Genomic DNA, 11,175 nt, shown 5'->3' on the forward strand with positions numbered 1-11,175 from the left:
CAATAATAAAATATACTGTAATGTATATGCACTGGAATGTGTGTGTGGTGAGAAACCCATACCTTTTGTGTGTCTTTTAGGTCCTGGGGACCATTTAGTATCTAGTGTTTTTTGGGGATCTTGGTATTATTTTCATTCTGCCTTGTCACTATCGAATGTCCCTCCAGTATTGTCTGTGTAACAGGAAATTAGTTTTGCAGAAAATCTACAGCAAAACTAGTACTACTTTACACATATAAAAGTGTTACTATTCATCTAGAAAACACACACACACACACACACCCACACACACACACACACACACACACACGCACACACACACACACACAAACAAACAAACAAACAAACAAACAAACAAACAAACAAACAAACAACAACTTTTGTCAAGATATTGTCCAATGCAAGGTTACAAACTGTTGGATGGATTATAATTATAATATAATATATTATGATTGGTAGACTGAAGTAAAGACTTCCATTTATCCCTGTTTCAACCGTCTTTGGACTGGCATAATGTTGGGGAACAGCAACATCTTGTGGTCAACAAATGAATTAGCAGACGTTCAAATGGATGTACAATATTTTCACATGGAATTATTCTGTTATTATAATAGTTAATAATGACACTAATAGTTATATGGCTTGAATTACAGCTGCTGACTGTTGAAGATGGTGTCCAATTCTTCCCAATGAACTCCACGACCACCACCATCTCTTAACACATTCACACAGAAAAGGTGGGTAAAGTTTCATCTATTGTTGTCACATTGTAAAATATTAATGATTTCTTTAGTTCCATAAGGTCATATACTACAACTTCTGATGTAGATAAAGACCATACTAAAACTATTCAGGAAATTTCACACTTTTTTCACGATTGGTCCCTTTTCAAATATGTAATAATAATACATTTTATTTATATAGTGCCTTTCAAATACACTTTTTAAATATATATTAGTATCGCTCTGTATGTTGGTATTGATTATTTCACAGTCCTACAAAGGACACAACAACAGTGTGAACAAGAGTTTTTCCAGATGACATTTGATATAAAATGGTACAGCTTTTTTATTTTTCCTTAATATGAGGATGATTTGTGTGTGATTAGAGTACCGGTAATCCATTTGAAGGGTCATAGCTTCCTGGTTGTGGAATCAGTTCAAAGGGGGACTTTGCTTTGGTGGAAATCCTCTTAGACACAGATCATGTGACCCCAGGATGTGTATGGAGCATTCACAATGACAGAGGCTGGATAATATAATAGATCCATGGGCTGGACACACAACACAGACTACTCTAGAGTGAATCATGCCTGGACCCCAACACACAGTGAAAGAGGCCTGGACTCGAGAAAGGTACGGCATCAGTAGTAGCAGCGACTCAGTCTTACCATAGCCTTGTGTTTTGGTCAGTGGCTGCGTCTTTACCACATGCATGCACCATGCATCCACTGCACTGTGCCAACTAGAGCAAAACCAATCAGTGGCACGGCCTCAAGGGTCGGTGCCAGGCAGAACTAGACTGGTCCATCCCTCATATGACCTGTGTAGGAAGTGTGCCAACAGGACAGGAGCCAAGCCAAGTTGTTTGTTGTTTAATTTTCTAACTTTCAGTTGGTTGATCAAATTGTGTTGCTTTTTGCTAAAGGTACATATGATTAATTAAACATTTACACAAACCATATCAAAGATCAGAACTGTGAAATATCTCCATTGTGTGCTGCCCAGTGGTCGAGTGGTTAAGGCGGCAGCACATATGCCAGGCATATTCATGTGCAGCCGGCCGCAATGTCGTAAATTCAAATCTCTGACAGTTTACTGCTTGTCATCTCTGACAGTTTCCTGTATGTCCTCCCTTCTCTCTCATCCCCATATCACGCTAAGCTGTAATGTTTTGGGCTTTGTTGTAAGCCACATCTTAATAACAGATTTTTATTTTGTACATTTTTATAGTTATATCAATCATAAACCATTCACTTTGTATTTCTTTCATAATTCTGCACAGTGATGATGATTCCAATTTGTCTTTAGAGCAGAAGACTCGGGTAAGTAAATATATGCACTATGTAAGTTTTGTGTAGGGTCTGCCACCTTGCCTCCATGGAGATGTTATAGTTTTGACTGGAACGTTTCACAGTGTGGTATTCAACTTGTCTATTTTGCATTTACATTTTTACATGACGTTTTTTTATGCTAAAGAAAACACCTTTAAAAACATGCATTCTTACTGTGACTTGGCCTTGTGGCATCGTCACCTTCAAGTTTAAAACTAAACTGTGGAACATTCTAGGCAAAGCAATATGGCGACAGAAAAAGTTACGTAGTGCACCTTTACGTACATCTCTGCCAAAGGAGTGTCCTGTCCATGAGAACACATACTGATTCAGTGCTGTCCCACATAAACAGCGCTCCTCCCTGCGCCTGAACAGTTGACGTGTCTCTACAAAGCAGATGGCTTTGCACATAAATCCTATTAACAACTTTCTGCTGATGGGGATGCAGTGTGGTAGGGCTTTCTCGCTCGTTCATTAGCTCCGCTGAGAGAACAGCATTTTATATTTGACTAAAGGAATAAAAGAGGTTACAACATGTCTGCAGAAAAGGTAATATGTGCGTTGTTGTATTGCTGCTTGAGGATGCTTTCATTTAAAACAAATGTTGTACATCCTTATCCTTTGTTGATTTATTATTACTACAACCTTTTTCCACAGTATCTATAATTCATTGTCAATTCAAAGTCATTGGGATATCAAAATTATTTCCATACTATGTTTTGTTGTGTAGAAAGTCAGCTCTGATCCACATGTGAGGTTACGGCTCTTATTCCAATTGCAAAACGGAATTGTTGGACATCAAGTATAAAGAGTGACCGAGATGACATTTTTAGTCCAGTTATACACAACAAAATAAATTTACTTAAACTACTAATTGCCACGTGACATGACGCATAAGAATTCTGACAGACAGTTGCAGCTAAGCATGGTTTGATTCCATTGTTTTTATTGTCATGGATTTTTGGGGCCTAATGATGCACCTGTGAAAGCACGGCTCCAAACCATGTGCAAATCCACAGCAAAAAATTAAATGTTCAGACTTTTAAAATTATTTTTTAATTGCTTTCCAATGTGGACAATTTTTAAATATCATTATCCATGGTTTCATTATCCAGTATCTAGATAATAATAAGTAAAACATGTAGCATTTGGTCAACTTTACCAAATACGAAGTTTAATTTCTTTTGCATTTCTTCTGTAGTTTGCTCTTAAAACTGGGTTTTTGAAACCATCTAACTTGTTCCTAGGGCTCACACCGTATCTGGTAAGTAGCATATACGGTAGTGACTTACATGGATGGCTCCCTCTTACTTGCTCTTCCAATTTCTAGGAGGAGAAACCAAATGTAGTTATTTATGAGAAAAAACATTGGATATTTCAGCTTTTAAGAAATATTCTATTACTGTATAACATATGGTATTTGTTCATTATAACTTATTGCCTACATAATACTACAATAAATGCATTTAAATTAAGAATGAGAGTTGTAGCGGTTGTTTGCCACTCAATACACAGGTTGTAAATTACACTTATAAATAGCAGTCTGTTGTCTAAGAGGTGTGTAATAGGATTACCTTTACTTCTGCGGCCACAATCACACTGACCTGGTTCTATGTGACTCAGGAAAGTGACATATTGTTCTTGTGAGTTTGTCTAGAGATTAAGATTCTTCCTTCTGGAAAATTAACTCTTCTTTATTTATTTTTTGATACATTCTGCTCAAAGCCCATTAAAAAAAAATACTGTCTGGAAAGAGTGCCCACTAACGCATTAACAAACTGGTAAGAAGCAGGAGGTGTAAAGGTCAGATGCTAGACCCTTAAACTATCTGCAGTCACCATATGAACCCATGTTCTAGCTGTGGTTGTTACTGTTTCTTTAATGGAGGCCACATAAACAAAGCTACGCACTTCAATATACTGATTTCGTTTCTGAAACTGATAAGAAATTTGCCATTTATTTGGTTTCATTTGAGGAATAGAAATTGTTTGCAGTATGAGGTTACACACTATTCAAAATATTGTTAATTTATTGTTATTTGTTATTTTGCCTTCAATTCTTGCCTTTCCTTTGGACTTCCTTATATTGGTGAGTTAAATGCTATTATTTAATAATGAATTTGATATTGAAAAACATCTATAATTTGTGTCACTTCAGCCACTAACAAAAGATTAAAAAGAAGAAGGAGGGTGCAAAGGACTCAAAAGAAGCAAAGATCAATGGTAGTGAATCCAAGCCAAAAAAACTAAGGAGCAAAAAGCGTGAAGATGAGGACGAGGAAGACCCACCTCCCGAAAAAAGTGTGTGAGAGTGGCTAAGACTTATTTAACATCATATGATCTAACCACATTGACCACACTTGTGTTTAAATCCTCCAGATGAGAAGAAGGTGAAGAAGAAGAAGCCAGAGAAAGACACAGAAACTAAGAAGAAAACTAAAAGTGTTCCAAAAAAGAAAAAAGGTTGGTCAAAATATCTACTATCTGCCATAATGAATCATTAATTGTTAATAAAGTGCACAACACATTCTCAATATGTATTACAACAACAGAGACCACAGAATTAAACATGTTGGAAAGTAATCTGAATATCTACTTGTACCTCTGATCAGATAAATATTTCAAAAATCAATATTTATAGTATGTATAGCGCATTCAAATTGCATTGCACATTGTATTAATCATTCACTCTTCTCTGGTGTAGCCACAAACCACATTCACACTAGGCAAGATACTTAAACAACTATTGTATTCATTCCCATGGTCCGACTTGCTCTGCTTTGTGAAGGAAATACATTTTTTTTTGTTAAAGAAACACAGCTTTTTCCTTTCTGAACTAGAAAGCTCAGATGATGATGATGATGACGAAGACACTCCTAAAAAGAAAACAAAGAAGAAGACGACCAAAGACAGCCCCCCGTCGCCAACGTCTGGAAAAGAGAAGAAATCCAAATCTAAAGGTAAAAAAGAAACACTGCAGCGGTATAAAGCCAGACGGACTCACATAAGAGGATTTTATTGTGTAATACAGCGGCAAAGCAAAGAATTAAGAGGCTTTAGGTTAAATCTGGAAAAAAAAGTTATTATTGAACTTCTAATCTTTGAAAGAAGTCTCCAGAAAACATGGGAAACACGTGTGAAAGGCACTGTCCAATACAACTGTTCAGATGTTGGAATGTTGATCGTTTTTGTCCTTATGGTAAAAACATGTTCATTCATATGCACGCTTGATCATCATAGGATAAAGTATTCTTAAAAGTGACTCTAAATGTCCTGATAAACGTCTGTGAAATCTGTGGTGTTTTAGAGCCTCTAAAGCCCACTGTCCACAGTAAAGACAGTAAAGACTACAAGCATAAAATACTATTATTTTATTCATAATATATGTTACATTAAGCCATACTATCTACCAGACCATTAAAACAAACAATAAACAAATACAAATATAATAAATAATATTAAATACAATACAAATATATAATGCCCCCTGCTCAGAGGGAGTCATTCAAGTCAGAACCTCCACAGCTGCTTATGCATTCAAAGCTGTGGGTGATATACACAACTACATTATATTTAAAAATATGCAGGGGTATGTTAGTTGAACCTTTGTTATTTCAAAAATAAAATAGCTTTTGTTTTACTTTCTCTTTTTATTCAAATTCAATACGTGATTGTACCATGCTAACAGATTTACTTGCGGTCTAACTATCTTAATTAACTGTCTTTAATCATGTCTGAGGAGCTTTTGCCTTTGAGCTAAACCTGGCCTTTCCACCTCACAATCATCTTGTCATTTCACTTGCACTGACTTGTGTTTTATGGTTTGAAACTCCTCCTACAAAGAGAGGGCACCGGTCTCTCTGTGGAAGCTCTGCCTTAAGTCTGTGTATTAAATGATAATTTTATTTATTTAATGTAAGTACTACTACCCGCTTGTCTCCATGGAAACGTTGTTGCAATGCTTCGCCTGGTATGTTCCACAGTATGGCATAAGGTATTGGCTCAAAAATACCTTTATAAAGCTTGCGTATGTACAATGTTGCATATGTGACTTCCCACGTTAAGTTTGATCTATAAAAAGACAACTTGACGTGCAGTACAGTCCAAAAACTTTGCCCACTGGAGCTTTCAAAGACACGGGAGAAGACAACCTGGGCAGAGACATTTGAGAAGTTTGAGTTCTGTCCGTAAAGTTTTATAAATGACACCCCTGACCTGTAGAAAAGACACGTTTAATACCATATAGTGGAGAATTCTAGACAAACCTATCACATCTCCACATGAAAATGACCTAAACAGTGCTGCACGGTGGTCGCAGTGTTGTGAGTTCAATTCCTGACTCTGACTTCTTACTGCATGTCCTCATTCTCTTTCATCCCTCAACTCACACTACTTTCCTGTTGATAAAGCCTATAGGCACAACATCATAACAAGGAAATTTACATAAACTGACTTGTTTACAAAACAGTTGTGTTCTAACATATTAATTTAGTGCATTTCTACATTCTCATACATTGAACGCTCAACAGTTTGACTTGGTTGTGATGTTGCCTATAAGTCGTACCAGCCAAAAAATGCATAATAGAGAAGAAAAAAACATATATAAGTTGCACTGGAGTATGAAATGCAGTTGCAAGTGTGAAAATAACAAATATTATCACATATAAGTCGCTCCGGAGTATAAGTATATAAGTATAAATGTAAGTATAAGTTGCACCCCGGCCAAAACTATGAAAAAAGGTGCGACTTATTGTCCGGAAAATACGATATTGTGGCCCAGCTGCTCCACTGCTGGTTCATTGAATTGTGGCTGCCAATCGGCCACCGTCAATCACAGTCACACACAATATGTTGGCCAGAGGCGTGAAGTGCCTTGCCCGAGGGTTTACGGACTGCACAGGTCGGAGGCAGGATCAAACCGCCTCAGTCTGAGATGCAGATTGCACATGTTCTGAAAACCATTTACATTGTGTGTGTTCTTTACTTCGGCACAATTGTTGAAGATATATTTTCCATTCTAACATCTGTGCTGCCTTTTGCTTGATGCAGGTGTATTTCTGCTGTCTCAACACTTCCCTGTCTGTTTAACTACATAGACTGTTCAGAAAGTGAACCGTGTAATGTGGAACAAAACAAAAGAATGCACATGTTACGTACAAACTCGATGTTTTTCCATTTCTTTTCTATTGTGAAGATTCTGAGGGCAAAGAGAAAAAGTCCAAGTCAAAAGAAAAGGACAAGAAGAAGGAACCAGCCTCAATGTTTCAAATAAATGGAGACAAGGACTCTAAACCCAAAAAGAAAGGTTTGTTAAGATATAAGTTGTTGCATCATACCGTTTTAAAAAATCTGATCAGTAACATTTGCACTTAATAACAGCTGCAAAATCAGAGAGTGACGACAGCGAAGAGGAGACCAAGCCCAAATCAAAGAAGAAATCGTCCAGTAACTCAGCCTCCATGTTTGTAGTGTCGGACGACAAGGACAAAGGCAAAGAGAAAGAGAAAGAGAAGAAGGCCAAGAAAAAATGTAGTTACACAATTAAAAATAGTTTCTCATCAAATATTTAAAACATGCTGCTGTATTTTACCATGCCACTCTCTGTTTCAGCCAAAAAGGAAGAAGAAAGTAATGATTCTGAATCTGAAAAAGAAGAGAAATCTAAGAAGAAGAAAGGGAAAGGGAAAGGGAAAAAGAAAAAGGTACAATACTCATTGATTATTATTTTTTTATTTTTTTTATGTCAGGTTAGACTAATTCACTATAATTACAGATCAGATTTGACTAAAAATCTTGCCTAATTTTCGCTAGTTTGACCATTTTGATTAAGTTCATAATTTTACTTCCTGGTTGGACATGTGCAGCAGATGTGATATAAGTGGAAGTAATTACATAACTATTACATAGCAACAGAAATTGACACATTTATTTTTTCTCAAATTCATGTTTATACTGTCCAAAAATGCTGTTCTTTGTGATTTTGTATAAATTAACTTTTCTCCACAAACTACCACAGTTACTATCCCACCAAACAAAGTGACAATAAAACCATAACATGCTTTTCCTCCTTCTAAAACAAGGATCACATCTCGTCACCTTTGGTTTCCTAAATTGCTATTTCAACTATTTGAGTATGGATAACTTTGATTAAGGGATTTTGTTAAACTGTACTGAACTGTATTGTTTACTCTTTAGGCAAGATCTCCGTCTCCTGAGATTGAGTTTGATAATTTGGAGAAGTTTGTGTTGGAGCCAGCGCCTCAAGGCGTCACGGTGAAGTGTAGAGTGACCAGGGACCAGCGTGGGATGGACAAGTCTATGTATCCTCTGTATTACCTCCACCTGGACAATGACAAGAAGGTAGGACCTTTTTTTCAAACAAATTATGTGTTTTTTGTTTTAGCTTTAGCTTTGTTTTAATCTTCTTTTGCAGACATTTCTATTGGCTGGAAGGAAAAGAAAGAAGAGCACTACTTCAAATTACCTGATTTCAATTGATTCAACAGATCTATCGAGAGGAGGAGAGAATTTTGTAGGGAAGCTAAGGTAGTGTAAATGTGGCTTACACTTTGTTACACTAATTGTTGAAATAAGTTGTAATAATGTCTTGTTCGTCCTAGGTCAAATCTGATGGGCACCAAGTTTACTGTGTTTGATAATGCCCTGAATCCTGAAAGAGCTCTGCCTGACATGTCAAACGCACGTCAAGAGTTAGCAGCAATCATTTATGTACGTCGTTCACACAGCTATGCAATACAAATACTGTAATGTATTGTTTCACAATTATATTTTATGGTTCAGGAAACAAATGTTTTAGGAATCAAAGGTCCCAGAAGGATGAGCATCATCATACCAGGAATGAACAAAGACAACGAGAGAATCCCTCTTCGACCAAGAAATGTACGTTCTCATGTAGTTTACTGTATGATATACACAATGTACACAGATTTCTTTATTGTAGTTTAAAGGAGTGTCTCCATGGAGATGCTGTTGTCCTGCCTGGAATGTTCCGCAGTATGGAATTCAGAATCAGAATAACTGTTATTCAAGGGGAAATATTGCATGCAATTAAAAACTTAAAATTACCAGCTTAAATCCCCTGTAAAAACACAATAAATGTACACATAACTTTTAAAATATACATAGTATATACAAGTGAACGTAATGCTGCACAATGACTTTAAAAAGACGAGTTTACAACGTTCAGGAGTTCCTGTGTCTCTCAGCAGTGTGGCAGCTGAGCTGCTAAGCACATTGAGGATAAGTTTAGATTGTGGACAACATCCTCCTCTCCAACACCACAGTCACAGTCCAGCTCCTCCTCCACAACATGACCGGCCTTCATGATGATTTTATTGAGTAAACTCGCTGTATTTATCACGCATTGTCAAATCACGCTGCAAAATTCTTACATTCTTAGTTTGAGCTGGGCCACCTCTCCGCAGATCTGACCTGTAATTTAGTGGTGTCTCCATGGAAGTAGACCGGGGAACATTTCAGGCAAAGCAACAACATCCCAATGGAGACAAGCAAGTGGAAAAGTGATGTAGTGCACCTTCAAGTTACCATCATTGAACGTCTTAATTGCATTTATTACAACACAGCGTGATTTAACACCTTCTGTATTAAAGGTGACTTGTACGTTTTTGCCCGACAGGACTATGACGGCTTGCTCATCAGGCATCAAAACAGAAGGATGGATAATCTGATCGAGCTTCGTAACAAAGCTCCAGTCTGGAACGAGGAGTCATCATCTCATGTGCTCAACTTCAACGGCCGCGTCACTCAGGCCTCCATCAAAAACTTTCAGATAGTTCACAACAATGACCGTAAGTAAACACGGCTATATTGTGGATTTGACGTGAAATGACGAAGAGTGTGGCTAAATCGGCATTTGTCTTTTCAGTGGACTACATTGTGATGCAGTTTGGACGTATAGCTGATGATATTTTCACTCTGGACTACAACTATCCAATGTGTGCCGTGCAGGCCTTTGCCATTGCTTTATCCAGTTTCGATGGGAAACTTGCCTGTGAATAATTACACTCCTTTGTTATTAAATCTGCTACCTTAATGTCAAACTGTGACGTCAGTTCAGATCCATCTGTCCGTATTAGTTTTCAGTGTGAATTTTGTCACTTTTTATTGTCTCTTTTTGAATTTCTATTTTTGAGAACAATGTCTCATATCACCCAATAAATGTGAACTGTGTATAAAAATGACATGATTCAGATGTGCGCATAGTCATTGTATGCCTACTCTGCAACTGCAAAGATTCCCTCCGAGTTTTAGGAGACACCCACGCTCTTGACGAGACGCCTGTCGAAAGAAGCTCCTGAGGAAGAAAAACCAGTTTGCGTGGAGGGCCCCGAGAGTAAGTGAGAGGTGTGTATTCTGCCTGAACCTGCTGAGGCGGTTGTTCGAACTTGCTCACATTAAACAAAGCCCCAAGCTGCCGGCTATACTGCAAATAACAGCAGGAAGAGTTCATTTGGCCTTTTGTCTGTAATGAATATAAAGAGTTTGTCGCTTTATAGAGTCATGCAATTCATTTGGTGCATTAATGCTGTTGACCAATAGAAGGAGCTGTTGGAGGGACTTGTGTTGATGGGTTTTGGTCTGAAACATGCACGTTATCAGTGTTTGTTTTGTTAATTAGCTTTGGCTTTGGATTCACTGTTTACACACCATTTTGACTGATGGATGTGAATCACTGTCACAGCTGCACTATGTCACTTTTCTGGTTGAGGTTGAGGGTCCACCACCTACTTGTCTCTATGGAGCTGCTATTGCTTTGTCTGAAATGTTCCAAACTCACTTATCTCCATGGAGACAAGCATGTGACTGTCTGTGGAGATGCGACCCCCCACTCACACTAAGAATGTATATTTTGTAGAAAAACACCTGCAATTTAGTCAATGAAACATTGATATATTTAATGTCAGTCTGGAATATTACAGAGAAAGCAATACTATCCCCACAGAGACGAGCAGGTAGCGGACCTTCCACCAGGAAAGTTACATAGTGCAGCTTTAATAAACATAATTCTTATTCAAATTGAATGTTAAGTCATTTTCACATAGAGAGGAATAACAGTGAAATATTATATTATTTAGGTTCAAC

General features: G+C 37.4%; 1 protein-coding gene across 2 annotated transcripts; it reads left to right on the forward strand.

Moving 5' to 3' along the window:
• Positions 1–1,265: 1,265 nt before the first annotated feature.
• tulp1a (TUB like protein 1a) lies at positions 1,266–10,586 on the forward strand. Of its 2 annotated transcripts, XM_072452120.1 has the most exons (14): positions 1,266–1,355; positions 1,993–2,044; positions 4,221–4,353; positions 4,432–4,515; positions 4,893–5,012; positions 7,247–7,357; positions 7,432–7,581; positions 7,663–7,754; positions 8,248–8,412; positions 8,486–8,598; positions 8,673–8,781; positions 8,854–8,952; positions 9,710–9,881; positions 9,959–10,586. In XM_072452120.1, the coding sequence occupies exons 1-14, from the start codon at positions 1,309–1,311 to the stop codon at positions 10,090–10,092; spliced, it is 1,581 nt and encodes a 526-aa protein (XP_072308221.1). In that variant the 5' UTR covers positions 1,266–1,308; the 3' UTR covers positions 10,093–10,586. The 2 variants fall into 2 exon arrangements, with proteins under 2 accessions (XP_072308221.1, XP_072308222.1); XM_072452121.1 differs by lacking the exons at positions 1,266–1,355; positions 1,993–2,044 and adding an exon at positions 2,427–2,602.
• Positions 10,587–11,175: the final 589 nt, after the last annotated feature.

This window comes from Eucyclogobius newberryi, unplaced genomic scaffold, assembly GCF_026437365.1.
Source record: "Eucyclogobius newberryi isolate DKJ021-1_F unplaced genomic scaffold, fEucNew1.0.hap1 SCAF_19, whole genome shotgun sequence".
NCBI lineage: Eukaryota > Metazoa > Chordata > Actinopteri > Gobiiformes > Gobiidae > Eucyclogobius > Eucyclogobius newberryi.

Excerpts from the sequence above, each read along its gene's own strand:
- tulp1a (XM_072452120.1), top strand. The coding sequence starts at position 1,309 with ATGCCTGGACCCCAACACACAGTGAAAGAGGCCTGGACTCGAGAAAG. Across the intron at positions 4,354-4,431 it reads AGACCCACCTCCCGAAAAAA|ATGAGAAGAAGGTGAAGAAG; the intron begins GTGTGTGAGAGT and ends TAAATCCTCCAG. Across the intron at positions 8,413-8,485 it reads ACCTGGACAATGACAAGAAG|ACATTTCTATTGGCTGGAAG; the intron begins GTAGGACCTTTT and ends CTTCTTTTGCAG.